The sequence below is a fragment of the Podarcis pityusensis genome (assembly GCF_964106645.2).
Source record: "Podarcis pityusensis genome assembly, chromosome: 5".
In the NCBI taxonomy this organism is placed as follows: Eukaryota; Metazoa; Chordata; class Lepidosauria; order Squamata; family Lacertidae; genus Podarcis; species Podarcis pityusensis.
This window is the reverse complement of record NC_138032.1, coordinates 80,154,655-80,179,576: the sequence shown is the minus strand read 5'-3', so window position 1 is coordinate 80,179,576 and position 24,922 is coordinate 80,154,655. Positions and strand designations below refer to the sequence as shown.

Below are 24,922 nucleotides of genomic sequence, written 5' to 3'. Positions count from 1 at the left end.
TTTGTAAGGTCTTTCAAAGGGCTCCCAAGAGCTGCCAAACAATTCATTATTATTTTTTAGATGAGGCCTGCGACATAAAAGCGTTTTGAGAGAAGTTGTCTACATTCTCAGTGAAGGAGTCATCTCACAATGGGTGAAACTTTCTCATGACCCCCATCCTAGTTGAGAGAAAAAGAGAGAGAGAGAGTGTGTGTTTGTTGGAAAGCCTTTTTTTTCTAAATAACACAGTGAAGAACAGTAACTTTTCATACATCTTGAATTCTTTTCTGCATTTTTGGCCGAAAATTGCAGTATGCACGTCGTCACTGCTCTTCAGTTCCGATGTAGGTTCCTACACACTATTGAAGTTTCTCTAAAGTGTGTCTTGTTTTCTGAGACTAGCTCAGATGTAAGTTGGAATAAAGGCATCTAGAAACCCTAAGCTGCCTCGCTGGCCAGTAAATTACTTCCAATCTTTGTCAGTCATATGCAAAGCAGGGTCTTTTCATAGGCATTTTTATTATTATTAATGAAGCTTTAGAGGTGGCTGGGGAGTGAATTCTTGAGAAACATAGTGTGATCCATCCAGAGGGGAAGGGAGAAACTGCCACACTGAAAAAATATGGGCTTGGTAAGAAAGAAGTGTCCCTTTTATGAATGTCACCCACCCACGCAACTAGACCAGCGTGCGAGTTGGAATTGGCATTTGGAATGTACATTCATGGAACAAATAGACGAAACAAATGGTTGCTTTTGAAACGCTACTAAACGCCACCAGCATGCATGGTAATATGCAAACAATAATGAGTTATGTGCATGCAAAGTAAGTCTTTATTTGAAAGGACGCTGAGTAGTCTGTTGGTTTCTGGAAATCTGGAATGTAGCTGGGGAAGCACGACACAAACAAGCTAAAGGTTGGAGGGTGATTACAGATCTCCCCCCTTTTTTCTTTTTTACCAAATTGCCAAACTTCAGTGTGCATTCCACCACATGGTAAGTTGTTCACCCGCATTACCCTGCCAAGTGGTGATGGTGGTTGTTTTTAAAAAAACAGTGAGATGCTAATGTCCTGACAATCGGGAAGATTTGCTCTTTTCCTGCCTAAATGAATACGGTTCATCCACTCCCCAGCCCCTAGCCAAAATGCTTAGAACAAATTTCCAACAACTTATTTTTCTTTTTTGGGGGTAAACTCTAGCTTATGGGTAGGCAAACTAAGGCCCGGGGGCCGGATCCGGCCCATTTGCCTGCTAAATCCAGCCCACGGACAGTCCGGGAATCAGCATGTTTTTACATGAGTAGAATGTGTGCTTTTATTTAAAATGTATCTCTGGGTTATTTGTGGGGCATAGGAATTCATTCATCCCCCCCCATTAATAGTCCGCCCCCCCAAGGTCTGAGGGACAGTGGACCGGCCCCCTGCTGAAAAAGTTTGCTGACCCCTGCAAGTCAAGCTGCTTTTGAAAAGGGGCGAATGTGAACAGAGAAGTGGTTTAGAGGGGTTGCTTAAGCATTTCCTGGCAAGCTTAGTTTTCAACTTCAAATGGTGCCCCACCCCTCCAACTATTTGTCCTCCTTCCAGGATCTAAACTCTTGTAGTCTCCCAAACATGTGTCTGAAGCCTCTTGGGCTGTGTTAGGAATCAGCTTGGGGAGCAAAATTTGGGTAGGCCAAACAGCAACCAGGAAATGGATTTTAAGCACACACACCCCATCACTTCTCCCCTCAAATCTGCCATGTCCAAAACTGCTTTTGTTTGCAAAAAGTTGTAGGTAGTGCTTTGTAAGTTAGCACATGTGTGTGCAATTTTTTGTGCAAACAAATATATCTCTTAGTTCAGGAAGGCAGGAGTGGGGGATGGTGAGAAACAACACTGATTTCCGAAGTCCTCCTGTTAGGAATACAGATTCACCCTAGTGTAAATGTTTTAACTGTTTGGGATCCAACAAGGAAGTTTGGGTCGGTTCAGGATATGAAAACCCCTAAGGGGGTGTGTCAGGAAAAAGGCCATACCAGGCAAGCAAGACAAAGCTTATTAAAAGGGTCTGATAGTAGGAAGAAGACACATCAAGTAGAATAAGAAAGTTAACAGGCATACACAAGGTAAGGCTAAGCTAGAGTGGCCTGGACGTTAGCTGCTATAACCTACTAAGCAGCCTCTTCCATATACTGGGGCCTCACAAGAATACTCAAATAATCACAGCTCCACTTGCTTTTCAATGCATTGAAACGGGGCAAAGGAGCCTAAATGGCTCGCCAACTCCCAGAAAAGCTTATCTTAACTCAGTAATCCTTTGGAGCAGGGTTCATGGCATCCATGAAAGCTTTGCAGCAAGGCCAGTGGGCAGATGCCCCAGACTCTGAGATTTCAGTTGTGGTTTTTTGTTTTGTTTTTAAAGTAAGTTTCTGGCCCTCCTAGGGGAAAAAAAAACACTATGGGGCAAAATGTGCTGTTAACTTCTAATCTAAACAAATTATGTGAAATGAGGGTGGTGTGGCTGCCTTGTACATTTTTACTGGTAATAAGAATTGTTCCTTGTTACTAGACAGTAACAGCACCAGTGTCTGTCTGTGTGAAATCTCCATAACTAGGACCAGCAAGACCCAACTGATTTCCCATGGTAATCATAAGGTCGTCGGGGGTGGTTGTCTCTCTAATGTTGTGTTATGCCACTCTCCCCATGGCAGCCATTTTGGTTATGCCACATACCCTGAACTCAGCCAGCTTGGGACTGACGCTTCCGACACTCCCTAAATATTAAAATTGTGCCCACTGGTCCAAAAAAGGTTGGCAACCCCTGCCTTGGAGTGCACTTTCCACACTTGGCATCTGATTCCTTCTGACGTTGTGCTTTTGTAAAGCAGTTCCTCAGTAGGGGAGGCACTGTAGTGTCTGAGTTACAGGAAGACCGTATTCTTCAACTGTGTCCTGCAAATCTCTCGGAAAAAGGAACTGCCTTGGGGCAAGAAGAGTTGCACTTTACATTTTACACAAGCCTACATAGGGTATAGATTTGGATTCTTTTAAAAGCAGGATTTAGAGCCCATAATTATTGTTGTTATTGTTTTGGCTGACATGCAGCTTGCCCAGTTTCCCTGTTTTTAATGTTAGCTTCCTTTTCTGCCTTTGTGGGTTGGGTGCTGGGTGGAGAATGTTGGAACACGACATAGGTCCTGTTTGAAATATGGGTTTGGTAAACATAGTGTACGTGTCGGGTACAGCGGACAAGTCATGTGTCACATTTTCAGCAATTTTGCTAAAGTGTGCATTTTTTGTTCTTCAGAATAAATCCATTAAACCGTTCAAGATACCAAAAAAAGAAATGGGGGGGGGGGACGGGACATAAATTATGTCCCTGTAAAGCCCTAGCAGCTGAACATTATGATGTGATGTTCCTCAGATCTAGTTCTTGTCCCACCTTCTCCAATTCTTTTTCCTCCTTTCACACACCCACATCTTACCTTCCAAAGGTCTGTCAACACATCTCCTACCTTAGAGATTGTGAAAAAGTAGCCCATTCATGGCCAGATAGCTAATCTGCTAGAAGAATCCTTCACTGCTTTTACTCCGTAACTTTTGAATTCCCTTCTATAGGATGGGAATTAAGACGGAAAGAAAAGGATTTGTCCAAGGCTAGATATTGAGTCTATGGCTGACCAGTGCTATGTCCAGAAGGACTCTTGTGCCATAGATAGTTGTGTGGAAGGGAGCGTTTTGGCAGGTGCCAAACAGTATGAAAGGCAGTATTGCTTAAGGGTTCTGCTTTTAAAATATGAATACAGTGGTACCTCAGGTTAAGTACTTAATTTGTTCCGGAGGTCCGTTCTTAGCATGAAACTGTTCTTAACCTGAAGCACCACTTTAGCTAATGGGGCCTCCTGCTGCCGCTGCGCCGCCCAAGCACAATTTGAGGCGAGTGGCTGATAGCACAGATGCCTTCAGAGAACATAGCAATCCATCACTCGAGTGTTGTTTCCACTTGGCAGCCAAGGGCATTTCTAGAATATGTAAAAGGTTTGTTCTGATTTTGGCCTGGCTTTTGTTGCTTCAGCAGTTGAGAAACTAAGGGCAGGGGATAATTTCTGTTTATTAACCCCGGTGCAGAAATTCTTGGTCACCTAATGAGCTAGGATTCATTCCATTTACATTTAAACTAGGCTGATGGAGAAAACTTTGTTTATGGTCCTCCAGTGTCCATCACTGGACACAAGACACTGGAAAAGAACACAGGAGTAGGAGAAATTGCAGTTGTTTGAATTTATTGCAGAAACCAAATTTCTTGCAGAAACCTTTGTTGGCGGAACGGTTGCTGACAATGTGAATGGGTCAGCAGGGAAACTTGGTAGCACCTGATGGATAAGTAGAAAGGGGCTGTGTGTGTGTCCTCTGAATGGAAGATGGATTCTAGAAGGAATGGGAGGAATTAATTGATGTGGATCTGATAGAAAGAAAGCACATAAAGCCTGAATTTTTGAAGATGAGAGCTAGTGTGAAACCATAACACTAGAGTCGGACAAGGACTAGGGTTGAAGCCCCACTTAGATGAAAAGCTCACTGGGTGAAGGGACAATTCATTATCTCTTGGCCCAACCTACCTTGCTGTGAGGATAAAATGCAGGAGCGGAGGAACCACATATGCCACCTTTGGTGGTAACTTTTAAAATGCTGGTAGAATACCAGGTTCCACACCAAGGATGTCGATCAATTCAGGGCTGTTCAAATGATTAGTTTCGTGCTGATGTTCAGAGAATCTGTAATGAGCAGAGAATATCGGAACAGATTTTCGCACTGTCTTAATACTATTCCTCTTGTCTTTTGCCATTATCCTTCTCAGCTGTGGCTGAAAGTGTCAACTCTGCCTACCTCATTCAGGGCAGAGGAAAGGAAGACTTCTGTCTCTGGTTTTGAGGCTCTCACTGCTGATCTGTTCAGCGTTACAGTTGCAGTAGTGTAAACAAATCTGAGTCTGGAGTGGGTTGGAGAGGCTGTGCTAGCCGTTTGTCTTTTTACATGATGAAAGTACTATGAGGCAATTGGCTGACTAATCTGCAAACTTTGAAGAGAGTTGAAAGTCTTTTCCTTGACTATTTTTACAGCCTGGAAGCTACAGCATTTTGAGTTTAGTGAAAAAAGTAAGTTAAGCTGTGTTATTTGAGACAGAGCCAAGGCCATGCAGGATACCGTATTTTTTGCTCCATAACACTCACTTTTTTCCTCCTAGAAAGTAAGGGGAAATGTCTGTGCGTGTTACGGAGCGAATGCCTACGGATGGTGGGGGGATCTGCTGCAGTCGTGAGCAGTGGATCCATGGTTCCCCTTCCTTCCCTCCTCTGTGGCTCGCTTTGCTCGCTTTGAAACAGTGGGGAGAAGAGAGGGACAGAGAGCCTGGTTACAAAGCACGGATCCACATGGATCCTCAGGATTTTTGCACTGGGTCACCCCAAATTCACCATCAGATCACATAGCATGTCCATGGCTACAGCTTGCACCAAAAAAATCACGCACCCACTGTTGCCTGGGGCCACAGTGGTGCAAAAACATGGTTACAAAGCATGGATCCACATGGATGCTCAGGAGTTTTGCATTGGGCTACCCCAAACTCACCGTCAGATCACATGTCTGTGGCCACAGCATGAACCACAAAAATCATACATCTACTGTTTCATTTAGAATATTTTTTGTTTTGTTTTCCTCCTCTAAAAACTATGTGCGTGTTATGGTCGGGTGCGTGTTATAGAGCGAAAAATACGGTAGTTATTCGCAGGCGTGGAAAGGAGAACATGATTCTCAGGGCTGGTTCACAAATGCATGCTCATCATTTGTTGAATACAGTATTGGGTTGTTTTTACATGTCTTTGTCTATAGGTGTATTGTGATACTTGTTTATACCTGAATAAAACCTTTTGGGGATCATTGCGCTGAAGTCAAGGTTCATTGCAGTATTTTTATTTTTTATTTTTTTGCAGAGATGGGAAATAAGCAGTGAGACAGAAAGCCAGAGCTGAAAGCAGTAGTGAAGGAATCTCTGATCTATGGGCTTACTTAGCCCCACTCCCAGTCCATATTGTGATATTGGTTTCATAATTTTTGACCTGGCAATATATCACGAATCATGGTGTGTGTGTGTGTGTGTGTGTGTGCGCGCGCGCCATGCAAAAATCACAATATGGGGGAAACCGTGAAGCCAGCCAATACTCTCTTGATTCCTGCAGCCCCTGTTCATTCTGCTGGCTCAGCTCTCTCCTGCTTCATGCAGGGGGCAGTGAATCACAAGAGCAGGTGCCGACAAAAACCACGCAGTGCCTCTACATCGTTCCATCCTTATTCCACACATGGTTATATATCAGCATATCACAATGTTTAGCTGGTGATATATCACAATGTTGAAAACCAGATATCACCCAGCATGGGAGGTTGATAGGTACTAGGCGGACTTACAGAGAACTGATCGTAGATAGTGTTGAGTCAGTGGTCGTGGTGCATGTTGGCACCAGTAATAAGGGGAAATGTAGTTGTGAGGTCCTGGAAGCCAAATTTTGGTTGCTTGGCAAGATGCTGAAAGCCAGGAACTCAAAGGTAGTGTTCTCTGAAAAGCTACCAGTTGCACTTTCAGGGGTGGCTAGGCAGCCTCATCTTTGTGGTCTCAGTGCATGGATGAGATGTTGGTTTGGATTTGTTGAAAAGAAACAACGTACTAAAATGTTGCCACAGTCAATTTCTTTTGGGCTTTACAACTTATCGCATGGACTTCCTGCTGAACTGAAATTTGTGAATGCACAATAAAGTGTTATGTAAACATAATTGTTGCTTTGGAAGCCTTTATTTGTGTATGCCAATGAACTGCTATGTTGCTCACACATACTTTGCAGCAAACTTTCCCCCCAGTTTCTAATAAACGTTAGCTCAGGTTTGGCACTTGCCTGTAAAACATTAGCTGCTTATGCGTATTATTACAGATGGGGGAGTAGAATTGTCCAAGTTGCAGATAAATTCTTGAGGTTGACAAACTGTTATGTTGGCCACACCTTTTAAAACACAATTAAAAGGAAGCATATAAACTATCTGTGGCCTACTTCTTGATTATTTATGTAGGGAAGATCCCAAATAACACCCAAATTAAAAAAAAGGTAAAGGACCCCTGACATTTAAGTCCAGTTGCAGACAACTTTGGGGTTGCGGCACTCATCTTGCTTTACAGGCCGAGGGAGCCGGCGTTTGTCCACAGTTTTTCCGGGTCATGTAGCCAGCAGGACTAAGCCGCTTCTGGGAAAACCAGAGCAGCGCACGGAAATGCCAGTTACCTTCCTGCCGGAGCAGTACCTTTTAATCTACTTGCACTTTTTGACGTGCTTTCGAACTGCTAGGTGGGCAGGAGCTGGGACCGAACAACGGGAGCTCACCCTGTCGTGGGGATTCGAACTGCCGACCTTCTGATCAGCAAGCCCAAGAGGCTCAGTGGTTATACTAGCTAACAAAAAAAGATTACATGCCCAAATGCCATGTGAGTCAATATGGAACTACGCTACTTAACCAATGATTATGGACTATTGGCGTGGCTTGGGTATGTTGAATGCCACTGCGTTTCTCCTTCTTACTGATCTTTCTTTTCTTTTTTTCTGGTTCTACGTAGTCACAGCTCTATAAAAGATGCACTATTACCGGTATTCTTCTGCTGAAGTCAGCTGTTGGTACAAATACCTGCTTTTCAGCTACAACATAATCTTCTGGGTAAGTATCCAGTCTTCTTTCTTTTCTATTTTTGTAGAGAAGGGTCATCTTGCCAAATCTGCCATGTTTTGAATGCTCAGGTGCTGTGTACCTCAGATTGGATAGATTTCATGTTGACATCAAATGCATTAACCATGGGATGGAGCAAGGTATGACAAACTGAGAAATAGCATATGGGTGACTTCAGCTGTCTTCTCCCTACAAGCCTTAGTTTTTTGGATTTTTAGAACCTGATAGCTGGTGTTGCAACTTTGTTGAAGTCTTACAAATCCAAACGAGGTTTTCCCCACCATTTAATCTCCAGATTTGGAAACATTTCACTTGCTTGGTTTTTATATTGAGCTGTTGTTTTCAAAACACAGGGGAAGAGACAAAACAGCAGCAAAATAGCAACCTGGAGTAACCAGAAAGAGAGACCCCCTCTTGCTCACACATGCTGTATAGAGCAGCACTGTGATGCCATTTGAACAGTGCCTCTCTTAACAATGTATACATGTGGGTAACTTGGAATCTTTCAGTTTCTTGGTTCCTCCTTCGAAAAAGGTCACCCCGTAAACCTTCATTCGTTATGAACATCTTGCTGTCTGCCAGGAACATCATCTTGTCTGCACTGATATATTTCTGTTCCCTTGAAGCTTGAACCCTAACAGAGTTTGGTTGGGAGCTTCTAACCCACTTGGTAGACGTTGACCAGCTACTAACACATTGCCTAGACAGATTCTGGCATGTTGATCCTAAAGAAATGAGGGCTGGAAGCTCCTATCCAGCCTCTGGGCACAAGGAAATGTTGTTTGAAAGCTTCTCAATGCAGTTAAGGTGATTCTACCACAACAACATAACCACTGTCTTCCTAGAGGTTGGCATGATGTGGTTAAATTGGCCTCCAAACTTACCTTTTGGAGTGGCACGGTCTTCTTTTTCTCCCTCCCTCCACCACCAAAGGGATTTGATTTAATTTTTTATTTCATTTCACTTACGAAATGCTCCCCAATGAAAGTGGGTAACTATAAAAGCAGCAGCAATTCAAACACAGTTTTTAGCCATGTACGGGGCTTGCCATGAGCTTGAAAACCGCTCTGATTTTGCAGTCCCAAACAGGCAGCAAAGCCAGGGAATTTTAGCAACTAATGGCCAGTCACAAGCTGCACAGATCTGACTTAAGAAGTCCAGCTTTCTACTCTCTGCAAATATCACTTTGAGCAAAGCCCAGCCAAGTACAACTTCGTGAACGTATTCTGGGGTTTTTTTACCATTTCATTTTCTGAGCACAGCAAGACTTGGTCCTGTGGACATTAACTTGATTCCCATAACAGTTCAACTATTTATGGCATTGTAACCAGTTCTTTGATCCATTAAAGGATATCTTTTCTGTTGCCCTTTAACCGTACAATAATGGAATCCGGAAGCCCAGCTTCCTAGTAACTACCTTTTGCTTACCAACAGAAACAAGTAACACTGCAACAAATCTTCTGAACAAAGGCTGTTTAAGCCTCTGCAAGTATGTGCGTGTAATATAAATGTGGAAAAGTCCACTGCCGAGAGTAGAGTTTTTATTCTGTTTGAGGGATTTGTGGCGAGGTGGGTTGAAGGAGGGGGGTTGGGGTGGAGATTCCAATTTGGGGGGAAAGATGCAGTTTTCTCGCCCCCAACCCTCTTTCAGTTTCAGAGTGAACAATGCACCTGTTCATATGATACTTCAAGGGCCCAATCCTGCTCTTTAAATGAAGCCTGATGCTGCCTCCACCATCCATGCAGTTGTATCTATGCCTGTACAGCCCCTATATGTAGCCAAAATCACATGGTTGATTCCCAGATTTTGATATGGGGAATTAGCCCCATAATGTCGGCCTCCATGGTATGGTTCCATGTACGTAGGCCACATTGGGACATATCCATTTGCCTGGGTGGTGGAGGTGAGGCTGGCAAACCAACTCCACACTTGGATAGTAGTAGTAGTAATACTAATAATTAATTAATTAATTAATTATACCCCACCTATCTGGCTGGGTTTCTCCAGCCACTCTGGGCGACTTCCAACAAAATATTAAAAACACAATAAAACATCAAACATTAAAAACTTCAAACCTCTGGAGTATTGACCAAACCAGTGCTGATTAGTGTTATTATTAACCTGACAACTGTATACACCCTGGGGTGTATATGCTAGAGTGTCGCCACCCACAGTCTCTCTCACACACACACCCATACATGTGTTTATACACAAACTTCCCTCACTGCCCAGCTCTGTGTCTATGGTCCCCCTCCCATTTTTCTGCCACCATCAAAATTGGAGAAGATTTACAGAGGGAGAGGGGGGCAGAAGAATGGCTTGATGGGCTGGATCAGGCGGCTGGGGTTTAGCCACTACTGTTTGAGAAATAAGAATGAGAACAAAAAGCTTCTGTGAATTGCACACCCACACCAAAAGCTCGGCCCTCTGGCTAGTCTTTTTATATCAGATTTGAAAATCTGTGAGCTGAGCTGTTTGTGTGAGTTAAAAGAGTTTCCTCTCTGTGTGAGTTCCCCTCACCTTCTTTTGCTACTTACTCATCAGCCTTTGTGAAGTTCTAATGCATGCATTCACCAAGAGATGGGGTCTCCTGGCTTAATGCAAACAGATGTGTTTTGTGTTTACTTTTCCCTTTTCCCTTTCATCCTTATCAAAGATACCACACTTGTCAGCCATTTCCTGCTGTGCTTCTGGTTTTTAGCTTGCGATAAAGCAAGGTAGCATTGTATGCAGAGACCATGGATATAGTTCTGGCTTTCAGAAAGGTTTAGGACACAGTTGTGTCAATTGTCCTTTGTAAAAAATAATAATAATCAAAGATCTGGAAAGGAAAATACAAAATCCTAAAGCATGCTAGGAAATTAACTTCTGCTTTAAAAAGTTCATGTCACAATGCATGTGGTGTTTTTTTGAGGTGTTGAATTTTCCAGCTTTCAGATTCCCAAAATGAGGAGTGCTAAAAGGGGTTGTAACATAACTTGGAAATTGAAGATATATTTGGGTTAAATCAATATAATTTAGTATTGCCTGGGAAGTAAAATGTTTGTAAACTTGCGTAGAAAAAATGATTTTCAAGTACTTGTGTTTATATTTTATAGTATTACTAATTTTATTTAGCATTACCTGACATTTTCAGAAGGTAAAAATAAAAATTCCCCGAAAGCAGTTTATGCGCTTCTTCATTAAAAACAGACTTAGCAAGCTAAATGTTGTCCAGTCACAAAAGTAATAGCAGATTTGAATTACATGCCAAAATTAAAGACCCCCTCATTGAAAAAATTGAGTCCAGGGGTCAGCAAACTTTTTCAGCAGGGGGCCGTTCCACTGTCCCTCAGACCTTGGGGGGGGGGCGACGAACTATGTTTTTTTGGGGGGGGGGAATGAAAGAATTCCTATGCCCCACAAATAACCCAGAGATGCATTTTAAATAAACTCACATATTCTACTCAAGTAAAAACACCAGGCAGGCCCCACAAATAACCCAGAGATGCATTTTAAATAAAAGGACACATTCTACTCATGTAAAAACACACTGATTCCCGGATCGTCCGCGGGCCGGATTTAGAAAGCGATTGGGCCGGATCCGGCCCCCGGGCCTTAGTTTGCCTACCCATGGTTTAACCCCTAAAATGACACGCCCCACAGGATAGTTGGCTGGTTTAATCTAAAGAGAACTGACAGAATACCCCTGGAAAATGTAACTAGATTGGATACAGAGGCTTGCATATACTCTTTGTCAAGCTTGGAAGGTTGAAGGGGTTGGTGTTCAGCTGAACTCTCACAAAAGGCCTGTTGGTTATCTGTGGACAGAGGAGATCTGAAGATGCTGCAATGGTGGGGTCTGGGGGCTGCACTCCTTTTTTTTGGTGTGTGTTTTGGGTGTGCATATTGTGCTTGGTGCAGGATCCGTATCAGCGAGGGCCAGGCAGTGTTAGAAGTTTGCCACAAAATTATAGAAAAGTAATCAGCTTTTAGAAGTTTTGGGTAGCTGTTTGGGCTTCCTCCTTGCAACACCAAGCCATTGGATTCCAACATGAACGTGGAACCAACCCCGGGTGATGTTCTAAGAAGGTGGAGGGTGCAGAGAGAATTCTCAAGAATTCAGAAGCTGCAACAGGAATCCCTGAGAATTCTCTCTGCTTGTTTGTCAGTGCTCACCTTGGCTTCCAGGGTCAGTTTTAAAATCCAGCAGCGGGTCTGTATTCCCATAGAGAGCGGAAGTTGAAACAGCTGTCTAAATCTTAGTAAGCTTCCCTCTGTTTTTACAGGTGCTGTTGAAGCTAGATCGTAGATGCACATTCTGCTGTGTAAATGGAGATGACTGTTGTGCTTCTGCCCATGAGAAATATTTTTTCATAATAAAAAGTACCCGCATCAGTTTTGTAGCTATTTTTCACCCTTTTTCTGGCCTTGAGGTCTTGCGAAGTGTACTGGGGTGAGGTTAAGGCCTGCAATCTCCACGCATCAATGTGGTGATGGTTTATGGCAGCAGAGAGGACAATGTGTCCATGGCTCGTAGTTCTAATGCAGTAGTTCTCTCTTTTTTCCCTCCAGGCCACACTTTCAGAATAAAAATCTGCTCACGTCACACCATTTTTTTTAATTAATAAGAAATACATTGGGGGAAAACAAGCAAACAAACAAACAAACCACCTCACCGTGCTTGATTTATAAAATGGAGCACAAATACTTTATATTATGATCACGGGACACCCAGAAAGTATAAAACAAGGCAGCTACATAGGAATGTGAATCGTTCCCAAAATAGAATTATAAACTAGCCGCTTACATATGTACTGATATAAGTAAAAAAACCTGCCCCTTTTCCCTTTTGGGGTATCCAAGAGCCCATATAGATTCCTTTTGTAGGTTCTCTATTGGTAGGGGAAAATAAGAGACCAATCAGAGAATATTGAGAAGCAAAGCAGCTAGTAAGCTTTATTAACTGTTGCAACAGGGTGCTCACCCCTCCCCCGCCACGCAGGAGGGAGGAGGAACCCAGAAGAATGGTGTGCAAGCCCTTATATAGACTTTTGAACTTGCCACCCTATAGCTCAAGACCACCCCCCAATACATCATACATACATCAAACAAGGGATGTAGCCCAAGACCACCCCACAGATAACATCATACCTACATCACAGAAAAGGTGGTCTACAACAGAAATCTGAGTGCCTTGTTTTTACCCTGTCTGCCAGGTTACCTGTTAATGGTCACTTGACTGGATTACCTGGGGAGCCTGGCCATTCTTTTGTAATGATAATACTTAATTCCTGAGCCAGGTCACAGGCTCACCCTATTCACACCTTAAATGTGCCCTTAAGGCAGGATTTGTGAGGACAGAGACAATGGGGAGGTTTCTGCATTTCCTTCGACCTTGTGGAGAAATATTTGAGGTAACTGAGAGACAAAATGGCTTTAGGACTTTTCCTGTGGGTTTTGGATGTGGTTTATATATTTATATATGTGTTTGCTTGGTACATTTATGAAGATTTTTTTTATATATATAAGACCTAAAAATTCTTCTAACAGTACCTTACGTATGTATATAACCTCAATGAGAGGTGTGAGCTTGCTTTGGCTGGGTAATCTCATTTATATGGTGAGATTGTCCTCAGTATCTAATTTTGAAAAGGTATCTATCCATATTCAGCAAACAAAAAAATTGGACTTGTTACTATAGTATACTGTCTAATACGACAGCAAAGTGTTCAAATGCTCAGTTGCCCTTGAATCTTCCCACCACCCTTGCCATCCGCTCCTGCCACACCAGTATGGTGCGCCACAACCTTTGAGAACCACTGCTCTAATGGGTGAGCTCCATGCATTCGTGCATGGGTTTCTTTAAGGGTGTCGTAATAATAATAATAATAATAATAATAGTAATAATAAATAATAATAAAAAATGTATTTATACCCCGCCCTTCCCGGTTCCAAAACCGGGTTCAGAGCAGCTAACAACAAATTTAAAACACTTAATTATAAAAGCAGCATAAAATACAGTATAAAAACATGAATAACAATAAAATTCAAAATTCAAAAATCAATTTAGGGGAAATAAGCATTAGATAATCCCCAGGGCTAGCTGGCTAAATTGGTCCTACTTGGGCCAGCGAGGAGGCCAGGGGAGAATTAGCTGTGGGGTCTCAGAGCGGGTGATCTTCATAAAAGGGGAGGGGGAGGGAAGAGAAGGGAAGGGAAATAAAAGATCAGGCTGAATTCAAATTTAAGGCCAGGCGGAATAGCTCTGTCTTACAGGCCCGATGGAAGGAGGTTCAATCCTGAAGGGCCCTAGTCTCATGGGACAGAGCATTCCACCAGGTAGGAGCCATTACTGAAAATGCCCTGGCCCTGGTGTGGGATAGTCTGACTTCCTTAGGGCCCGGGACCTCTAAACTATGGTTATTCATGGACCTTAAGGTCCTCCGTGGGGCATACCAGGAGAGGCGGTCCCGTAGATACGAGGGCCCTAAGCCACAAAGGGCTTTAAAGGTCAAGACCAGCACCTTGAAGCTGACCCTATACTCCAACGGGAGCCAGTGCAACTGGTAAAGCACTGGGTGAATATGCTCCCAGGGCAGGGATCCCGTGAGGAGCCTCGCTGCAGCATTCTGCACCTGCTGGAGTTTGTGAGACAGTTTCAAGTATCTTCTGTGACCCGAATAATGTTACAGTGGACCATCCGGATACGAATTTAATTCGTTCCGGGTGTCCGTCCGCGACCCGAAAAGGCCTCAACAAGAGGTGCCGCTTCTGCACATGCACGTGGGGCGAAACCCAGAAGTATACAGAGCCAGTGTGGTGTAGTGGTTAAAAGCAATAGCCACGTAATCTGGGGAACCGGGTTCGCGTCTCCGCTCCTCCACATGCAGCTGCTGGGTGACCTTGGGCCAGTCACACTTCTTTGAAGTCTCTCAGCCCCACTCACCTCACAGAGTGTTTGTTGTGGGGGAGGAAGGGAAAGGAGAATGTTAGCCGCTTTGAGACTCCTGAAGGGGAGTAAAAGGCAGGATATCAAATCCAAACTCCTCCTCCTCCTCCTCCTCCTCCTCCTCCTCCTCCTCTTCTTCTTCTTCTTCTTCTTCTTCTTCTTCTTCTTCTTCTTCTTCTTCTTCTTCTGCGTTCACAACCCAAAAGTTACGTTACCCGAAGGTAGCGTAACCCAAGGTAGCACTGTACTTCAGAATGAAAGAAGAGCCCTGCAGGATCAGACCAAAGGACCATCTATTCTGGCATCCTGTTTCCCACCAGATTGTCTATTAATGGGAAGAGCACAAGCAGGACATGAAGACAATAGCCCTCTCCTCCTGTTATTCCCCAGAGGCTGGTATTCAGAGACATGCAGACTGTGATCCTGGAGGTAGCTTTTAACTTTCCTGACTAGTAGCCATTGACAGCCTTGTTTTCTTATGGCCCAGTCTTGGGGCCCAGTCATACATTTCAGTTCCACAATGGGACTTCAGTTGCACTGGAATATTGCACCCTGTTTTCTACCTCGAGCTTTTGAGATCACTAGAGCATTTTTTCCTCTGAAAAAACGTTTGAATGGCTCTCACTTTGGCCTCATGCTGTGCAGCAGTAAATAAGCTGAACTGGCACCCAGCTGGTTTGCTTGTTGGGAGCTCAAAAATAAACAACCTTTGCTTGGGGGCAGGGGGGTAAAACGCATACTTGTGTGGCGGAAATTGCGATGAAATCTATAGCTGCTTTTGCCGGAGGGGAAGCAAAACTGATCAGACCTAGCACACTGTGTAAACGAGTTCGGAAATTCATTACAAAGATAACAGTTGCCTCTCGCTCACTCATGACTTCCTTCCTGTTTCATCACCTTCTCAGCTTCATCTTCTCTGTAGAAATGCTCCTGTTTAGGCTGTTGACCGATTCGGCATATCGGTTCCAGAGACCACTCTCTTGTGTGTTGCGGTTTTAATATCACTACAGATGGGTGATTTATTTCCCCCCTACCTTCTCTAGACTGGAAAGTGGGGCAGGGCAATTAGCACAATTCCATCTTTGTGCATCTGGAGATTCAGCGTATCATATATGTGTAGGGGGGAAACTGGGCTCAGATTATGCTAATTCCCTCCTCTATGGGGGTCTTTCTGTTCAGGCTTACAGCCTCTGCTATGTTGTCAGCTGACATACAGAGTCCTCGTTCCACATGGATTTTGAGTTTGTTTGGTAGTGGTAGTTTTTAAAGCCACAGTTTCCCCCTCATAATCTCATTACGTGGTAATTTTGGCTCTGTCTGGCTTCCTCATTTTTCCACCCCCCAGGCAGGGGACTCATTTTGAAAAGAGGGAGACTGCTAACATCAACACTGGTCAGGAATGAAGGTGCTGTAGCCCCTCTGATAATTTTCATAGTTTTCCTCTCTTTTTTGGCACCTTCTATTTTGGGGGAGACTCAATGCAAAACATATGCCACATTCAGCTGTACCATAGATTTATATCAACTGTCTACCTCACCATGTCTTCCCCAGATAGTCGCAGCCAATTCAGACCTCATTATGTGGTTAGGGTTCCTTGGGCAATATCCCAGACTCTACGCTTGCCTTGAGGCTTTCCACACCTGAAAAACAGCAGCAGTTATAAAACTCACCCGAAGTGAAATTTCAACGCACCTGTGTGGCAGATGTCCTGTACCTGGTGTTTCATGATGTTGTCCCTTACTCCATCCCATTGGGGGGGAAATGTGATGTACATATTACCTCATAATGATTGTTTCTAGTTGGGAGTGCGTGACCAAACAGTGCTTTCCAGCATATAATAAGCATGTTGTTTTTTCCTCCCTAGCTAGCCGGAGTTGCCTTTCTTGGGGCTGGTCTTTGGGCCTGGAGCGAAAAGGTAAGAAAAATGTGACTCTTTGCTATAGAGAATTGAGCCGCTTCTCATTGAGGAGGTGCAAGGGGTCTCACACAGCACATACACTCATCCTTTACTCGTTGCCCTTTCTGTTGAAGGACAGAAATCCCAACTAGCACTGCTTTTCTGCCTCCAGGCTTATTTTCATGAGTGTTCTGCAAAATCAGCTACTTATCTGGGGGGATGCAAAGAGCCTTGCAGCAGAATCCTGCATATATCTACTCAGAAAGTCCAACAGGGTTCCCTGGGGCTTGGTTCTAGGGAAGAAGCCTTAGGTTGGAACCTTCTATGCAATTCCTGGGAGCAAGTTCATTTTGGCTTACTTCTGAATACGCTGTCAGCTAGGCTTTTAAGTGGGGAAGCCATGGCATCTCATCACTTCCACACCCAACCTGGGCTGCTGATTTTGGTGGAGGTAATATCTATCTCCTGCCTCCCTCTTGGGTGACTTTGGCCATATGGCTGTTACTGGGGCAGATCTCCCGTGTTGCTTTGAATCAAAGCTTGGGAGGGTAGATACCTAGCTTCCTAAATTTATTGTTAGCTGGCATGTCTTGCCTAATTCTGCACCGGTTTCTCTTCCACCCCACCCCACCTGTATGCGACGAGGTGCTGCAGAAGAGATTTTGACACCAGGAAGTCTGATACGGCAAAATTAAGCAGCAAGGTTGGAAATGTAATCTTGTGTCTGAATACCAGCTGAATACCTTCAGCTTCTAGGGCAGTGGTTCTCAACCTTTTTTTCTCTCTCTGAGCCACACTTTCAGAAAAAGAGCTGCTCGTGTCACACTGAATTTTTTTATTGATAAGAAATTCATTGGGAAGCAAAAAGAAAGAACTCCTAGCTGTGCTTGATTTGTAAAATGGAACACAACTACTTTATAATATGATCATGGGACGTCCAGAAAGTATAAAACAATGCAGCTACATAAGAACATGAATCATTAAAAAACCCCAACACTAATTATAAAAGAGCCTCTAACATATGTATACCTTAAGTATGTTTGAGAGGTGTGAACTTTCTTTTGCCGGGTAATCTCATTTATATTAGGCCTAATTTGAAGCAAACACACAGAAGCCTTTCTCTTTTCTGCTCTTTCATATTTGTCAGGGTTGTAAATCCCTGCTCACAACAGTATGTCGTGGACAACTGTATAAGAGTAGCCCATGCTCTTGCAGAGAGGCGTGGATACTGTTTCTGGTTGTATATCCGAGAAAAAATTATTTGGATTCTACACTGTCCTATAGTACATTGTTATGTTTCTTTGTTTGTCCTTGAATTTTCCTGCCACACTTGCCATCCTCGCCTGCTGCAACCTTTGAGCACCACTGCTTTAGTCCAGTGGCGGAGCTTCATGCTCTGGCACCGGGGGGGGTAGAGAGCAGGCGGGGGTGTGGTGCACCGCCTGTAGGGGCGGGGCGTGTATCCTGGGGGTGTAGCGTGCCACCTGTAGGGGCGTGCTGCCCAGCATGGGCAGGCTGGGCAGCCGCGATGGCACCCCACCGGGATCACGCTGCCGGGGGCGGTGCGCTCCCCCACACTCCTCTTCCTCTGCCAGTGCTTTAGTCTATATGAAAATTTAGTTTCAGCAAGGGAAAACCACAAGTTCTGTGTCTGAATGAAAAAGCAGAGATTCCTGCTCCCCCTTCTGCACTCCTGCTGCCTCTGTGGGGCTTGGTTTGACGATGATAAAGCACAGCCCTTTTGCCCAACATCCTTTCTGAATTCCTTGTGCTAAGGTAACCCCTTTTAAAATGGGGCCCTCTTTTACATGATTGTAGGTTCTGAATTTGTTAGACATGCTGGCTGTTCTGCAGTTTACCATAGGGTGATGATGAGATTTGCAGGTCAGGGGGGGAAAGAAGGAGGCAAGGGGATATTTGGCGCATTTACATTTAACTTCTAAATGATAGGCTATTTCTGAAGCTTCACACAAAATGGGCAGAGTTCCAGAAAAAAAATAGTTGCTATGGTACCCTTTCTCCTCCAAGGACTGACTTAACACACACACACACACACACACACACACACACACACAAACACACACAAGTTCTGTAGGAGGGAAGCATCATATGGCTATTACTCACACCAAAAATCAGCAGCCCAGATTTGGCCATTTTAATTGGGCAGGCTGTTGATCTTCAGGGCCCTGGAACCTGAAATTGTTTTCTTCCGCTTAGTAATGACAATGTTTTATCGCATTTAATGAGAGTGTTAATGTTTTGGGCTTTGAGTTTTCTGGTTTTGCTATTTGTATTCAGCTGCTGAGTTTTATTAGTTAGCCTGCTTTATGCTACCCCTCCCAACCCCTCACCCACAAACTGTTCCCAGGTAAATAGTCTCATGGAGAAAATACAACCCGTGAACTGCTGATCTTTGGATACTTTGCTGCGATTTGTTGCCACTCCAAAGGCACCTTCTGAACCATTGCAACCATAGAAATTCCAGTGGAGTATATTCAGGCAGTGGGTTTATCAGTGTATCATTAGGAGAGTGAGGCAGGGATGAAGACAGGAAGAGAAGCAATTCTGAATGAGAAAAGGGGGTGTTCCATATCCAAACTGTGGGCATTTTTACCTGTGATATTGTGATAGGTAGTATTCAATGATTCTTCAACACCAACTTCATTGGACTGGTTGTGTTGTGCGGATGCCTGATTATCGTCTTCCAATTCAGCTACTCTATTCCGAACTTAAAAATGGAAAGCGTAATACTGGTGGTCATCGAAAGAGGTTTAAAGACTGTCTCAAGGCAAATTTTAAAAATGTAATATAAACACCGACAACTGGGAAACACTTGCCTGCGAGCGCTCCAATTGGAGAACAGCCTTTACCAAAGGTGGGCTTTGAAGACACTCGAACTCAGGACGCAAGGGAGAAACATGCTAAGAGGAAGGCACGCTTGGCAAATCAACACTGTGATCAACTCCCGCCCGGAAACCAGTGTCCCCACTGTGGAAGGACATGCGGATCCGGAATTGGCCTCCACAGTCACATATGGACTCATTGTTAAAACCGCTGCCAGCCCTCTGATCCAACAGGGCTCTCCGTATGCTCTCATTCATTCCAAAGAACTCTGTGGGCTGGATCAAAAAGTGCCTTTCCGCTTGGGGGTGGTCCCTTTTGCTCACCGAAGGACTCCTGGATATTGCAAAGAGTTCTGCGTGGTAAAGGCGAACCCCAACCCAAGGTTGCTTTTCCACTTGTGCAAGGAGAAGAATCACAAAAACCGCTATGGAGCAGCCACCCTGGTAGTAAAGGTTGCGCAAGGCTTTCCAGGGTGTTTTTTTTTTATTGCCACTTCCTGTTATTTGGATCTCTGTGTGTGTTTTAAAAAACCAAAGCTCTTCGTGCCGCACAAAGGAAACATTTGTCCTGTCTGCCCACCCAATCTATTCGATGGTACCAGCTTCACCTTGCAACTGCCCCCCTTCTAATGTTTTGGTAGCTGGTGACGTTGGTTTTAAAAGGAAACGCAATGCTAATTCCAACGGGAATTCCTGCGAAGCAGCTCTTATTTGAATGATGCTACGAATCACTGTTTGAGAAAACTATCTGCTCACATTTCTTCTTAAATTATTTCTGAAACTCCTAGTCATTGTGATGTGTCGTCCCCCTCAAAGTTTCAAATTTTTTTACTGAGGGCATGTATCTGATGGGAACACCTCAAACGCCTATAAATAAAGGCTTATTTGAAATACAAATATCCAGATGTCAGAAAGAGGATAATAATAATTAATAATAATAATTAATACCCCAGTGTTGCAGTAAACAGTTATTACTTTGATAGTTATTTAATCCATCCAGAAATGATGCAGTTTTGTCTCTGGTGCAGCGAAATGACTGCATGGGGGTCTTAGGCTGGCAGCTGTGTCCAAATCAGAAAGAAAAATCATTTTGCAACTCGTCATTCTATTAGTGCCACCTAGTGGAAGCCTGCTTGGCTGCAAGGTCCTTAGATTGGTTGGCAGAACCTGATATTTAGGGACGTTTCCTGATGACAAAGTGGGACGTGGGTGGCGCTGTGGGTAAAACCTCAGCGCCTAGGACTTGCTGATCGCATGGTCAGCGGTTCGAATCCCCGCAGCGGGGTGAGCTCCCGTCGTTCGGTCCCAGCTCCTGCCCACCTAGCAGTTCATAAGCACTCTTAAGTGCAAGTAGATAAACAGGGACCGCTTACCAGTGGGAAGGTAAACAGCGTTCCGTGTGCTGCGCTGGCTCGCCAGATGCAGCTTGTCACGCTGGCCACGTGACCCGGAAGTGTCTGCGGACAGTGCTGGCTCCCGGCCTATAGAGTGAGATGAGCGCACAACCCTAGAGTCTGGCAAGACTGGCCCGTACGGGCAGGGGTACCTTTACCTTTACCTTTACCTGATGACAAATTCTGGAGTGTGTACCTGACAAAAGAGCTGAGGCCAGCCCAGGCTCCCTTCATGCACATAGCCATTTGAAGCTATTTAAAACATAGTAATTAAAATGATAGTAATTGAAATATAGTAGGTAATTAAAAATATAGTAAGTGAAATGACCTTAAGTCTTATTCAAATATTTTTCCTCGCGGTATGCGGGGTTACTGCAATTAAATACCCTGTGAGGAGATTGACGTAACCCCCACCCCTAACATTTAATGGAAATTAAATTGCACTGAGCCTTTTATGCATGCAATGCATATCCTTCTATGATGCAGGCCTGCTTTTGAATTGTGTTTTGAGGTATATGGTATCCTTGCAGTACAATGTTAGGAAGCTTTAATTCATTAACGTCGTAACTGATTAGTACAAGGAGCAGGTTCTCACTCTCGTTTTTGCTCTGTTTTAGGGGGTGCTCTCTGACATATCCAAAATGACCCGCCTCCATGGCTTTGACCCCGTGGTCCTTATCCTGTTTGTTGGCGGAGTAATGTTCATTCTGGGATTTGCTGGCTGTGTAGGAGCCCTGCGGGAGAACATCTGCCTCCTGAAATTCGTAAGTAACTGGATTGTTGGGTGTGTGTTTTGCTAGCCAGGAAGTGTCCCCATCAGTCAGGGTTTGGGGTTCGTTTATTTCTCTGTGCAATTCTGGTAGAACTAGGTTAAGTGAAAGCATCCTAATTACAGCCAGTAGGTTAATCAACACATTTTAGAGAATTTGTCAGTGAAGGACAGCATTACTTGGTGGGCGGTGAATTAAGGGATGTTTTGTTTTGGTGGGGGTTTTTTTGCTTCTGGGGTCTTAGTGTAGCGTAGTGAAAAACATTTCCTAACATTGAGTGTTAGAAGTCTTTAAAAGGCTGTCTCCTATAATCTCAAGGATTGTATAAGATTAGATACAATCATATTGTAATAAACAAAAATCTGCCCTTATTCCCTTATGGGGGACACAAGAGCCCTTATAGAGTCCTTTGTAGGTTCTCCATCGGTCAGAGAAAATAACAGAGGCCAACCAGAGAATATTGAGAAGCAAAGTAGCTTGTAAGCCTGATCTTTATTGAACTGTTGCAACAGGGTGCTCCCGTCACACGCAGGAAAGGAGGAGAACCCATAACAAAGGCGTGCCTGCCCTTATATAGAAATTTTAAATTCCCTGCCCTGGAGCTCAAGACCATTCCCCACAAACATCATACCTACATCACAGAAAAGGCGGTCTACAACAGAAATTTGAATGTTGTTTTTCCTGTCTGCCAGGTTATCTGATAATGCCTTATCTGATAGCCTTTCCTGGTAGTCTGCCCATTCCTTTGAGATGGTGATTACCCACTTTCTGAGACAACGGGGAGGCTCCCCCCACCCCCTCCCTCCTTGCAGAGAAAACATTTGGTCAGTTTGGGAGTCAAAATGGTTTCAGGGTGGTCTTGCTGTGCTGCTCCAGACATGTGGTCCACATATCCATGTATGCGCCTGGCCGGCACATTGATGAACATTTATTATATATATAAAACCTTAAATTTTTAATTTCAGTATTTTTTAAAAAAACACATTGAACCACCATTTGTTTATTTTATTTACACCCCATCCTTGCTCCTGGATGATCCCAGAGTGGCAGACACAGCAGTCATAAAACTTTTTAAAAAGAACCTTAAAAACATTGTCAGCAGGTGATCTCAGGGTTGCTAGGAACACTGTCTTTTAGCCATCAAATGCCTGGGCAAACAGGATTGTTTCTCTTGAAAGTTAGCAACGAGGGAGACAGACTCTAATTCTGTCAGACTTGCCAGTATTTGTTATTGAGGTGTTAGCAAAAAGAAAGAAAAAGAAAAAGAGAACTTCTGGGTGTATTTGCTGGGATACATTAACACTGCATGACCTCAAACCTAGAGGAGAGTACTAGCATCTCTTAGCTTCCGTGAATGAGCATTCCATTCTCAAAATTCTGTAACTGTCACTTTCAGCATCATTTTTATCAGAGCAGCTTAAGAAGCCAGTAAGTTTTTGCTGTAAGAGTTTAAAATTTCTGCTTTGCTAGCCACTGTTACCTATATTCAGATTCTCTGCTAGCTCATATAAGCCCGGTATATGGGTTATCAAAAAGGGTTACCTCTATTTTCAAATGCATCTATTTTGGACAGTCCAGTTTTCCCTGTCTTGTTTTTTCCTTATTTCTTTGTCAAGTATTGTGAATTGCATCACAGTGTTATATGATTGTGTGTGTGTGTGTGTGTGTGTGTATATATATACTAAATCGTGTGTGTGTTTATATAAATTTATATGATTTAGATGATGATGATGATGATGATGATTATATCTATACCACTTTATATTTTAAGGGGGGAAATCCCAAAGCAGTTTACAATACATTAAAACATCAAATAAAACAACCCAGAGCAAAACATTATTGAAGAAAATCAAATATAATGTATGTAATACATTCAAAGCCACACAATAACCAGGAAACTAAAATATTACCGTATTTTTCGCCCTATAGGACGCACCGGCCCATAGGACGCACCTAGTTTTCAGGGGGGGAAATCAAGGAAAAAATATGATCCCCCCCCCCCGGCAGCTCTGGGAGCAGTGGACAGGCTGCACACAGCCTGTGCGCTACTCCAAGACCTTCTCCCTGCTTTTGCGGGAGGTGGCGGAATTCCCCCACCTCCCGCAAAAGCCCACAGGAGCCGTGGGGAAAAGCCCCCAAGAGCGACACGCTCTTTAAAGGCTGCGCGGCTCTTGTGGGCTTTTCTATGAGGTGGGGGAATTCCCTCACCTCATAGAAAAGCCTGCAGAAGCCACACACCCTTTAAAGAGCGTGCGGCTCCTGCGGGCTTTTCGACCCAGCTTGTGGGGCTGGAGATGGGGGGAAGCATTGCTTTCCCCCACCGCCAGCCTCAAAGACAGGTCGGAGAGTAGCGGGAAGGCGTCGCGCGCTTGGGGGGAGCTGGCGATGGGGGGAGCGCTGCTTTCCCCCACCGCCAGCCTCAAAGAGCAGACTCTCCTGGCTTCAGCGAAAGCAACGCGAAGCCTCCGGAGCGCAGGCTTCGGAGGCTTCACGTTGCTATCGCTGAAGCCAAGGAGCCTGCATTCGCTCCATAGGACGCACACACATTTCCCCTTCATTTTTGGAGGGGAAAAAGTGCGTCCTATAGGGCAAAAAATACGGTACCTTAAAAGATTTCAAAATAAAAGAAGTTGTAGATAAATTGTCATTTTAAAACAGCATAATTAACAAAAGAATAAAATACTGCCATAAGCATATAATATGTCTTCTGCGGTTGCTGCCCCTGGCAGTTCATGGCAGATGATGACTGTGGAAGCTCAGGCTCAGTGTCCTGGGTCTGCACTAAGAGACATCCAAGATGGTTTCTGGCCACTTCAGCAGCCTTGACTTTTGTAGCTGCAGTCAGTCAGAGCCCCACCCTCTCAGGCCAGGTGGGAAATGGCCTGCAAGGTAGGGAGCAGGTCTTCCAGGACTCAGCCAATATGGTCTTGCGAGCAGATTTTTCAATACATTAGATTAAGGCTGTCTAAATGTTGAAAACAACCCCACCCCAAGTCCTGTGTATTAGAGAGGAAGATCAGTAGTGGTCTTTTGGTCATGATCACCGATTGACTTCTTGAGGGATTTCAAGGTCCCCTGGAACATTGTTGGAGAACTACTGGCTTGCTTCTGTTTTGAGCAGAAACTCATTCTCTCTCCAACCCCCCTTCTTTGTTTTGCAGTTCTGTGGCACGATTGTGCTAATATTTGTTCTGGAGTTGGCAGCAGCTGTCCTGGCTTTCTTGTTCCAAGACTGGGTGAGGGACCGGGTGGAGACGTTTTTCAAGAACAACATTAAGTCTTACCGAGATGACATTGACCTGCAGAACCTCATTGATTCGTTGCAGAAAATGGTAAGTTGCTTTGAGAAATCTGCTTGGACTTTTACTT

General features: G+C 44.1%; 1 protein-coding gene across 2 annotated transcripts in view; it reads left to right on the top strand.

The window, feature by feature from the left end:
• TSPAN14 (tetraspanin 14) overlaps positions 1-24,922 on the top strand; it is a 41,903-nt gene that overhangs the window by 10,371 nt on the left and 6,610 nt on the right. Inside the window, exons 1-5 of one of the 2 annotated variants that reach the window (XM_081005087.1) lie at positions 1,959-2,082; positions 7,611-7,708; positions 16,514-16,564; positions 21,401-21,547; positions 24,715-24,885. In XM_081005087.1, coding sequence (XP_080861213.1) covers positions 7,628-7,708; positions 16,514-16,564; positions 21,401-21,547; positions 24,715-24,885 — 450 coding nt within the window. In that variant the 5' untranslated portion in view covers positions 1,959-2,082; positions 7,611-7,627. Of the gene's footprint in view, positions 1-1,958; positions 2,083-7,610; positions 7,709-16,513; positions 16,565-21,400; positions 21,548-24,714; positions 24,886-24,922 lie in introns of those variants that run through there. The other variant, XM_081005086.1, reaches the window with a different exon arrangement.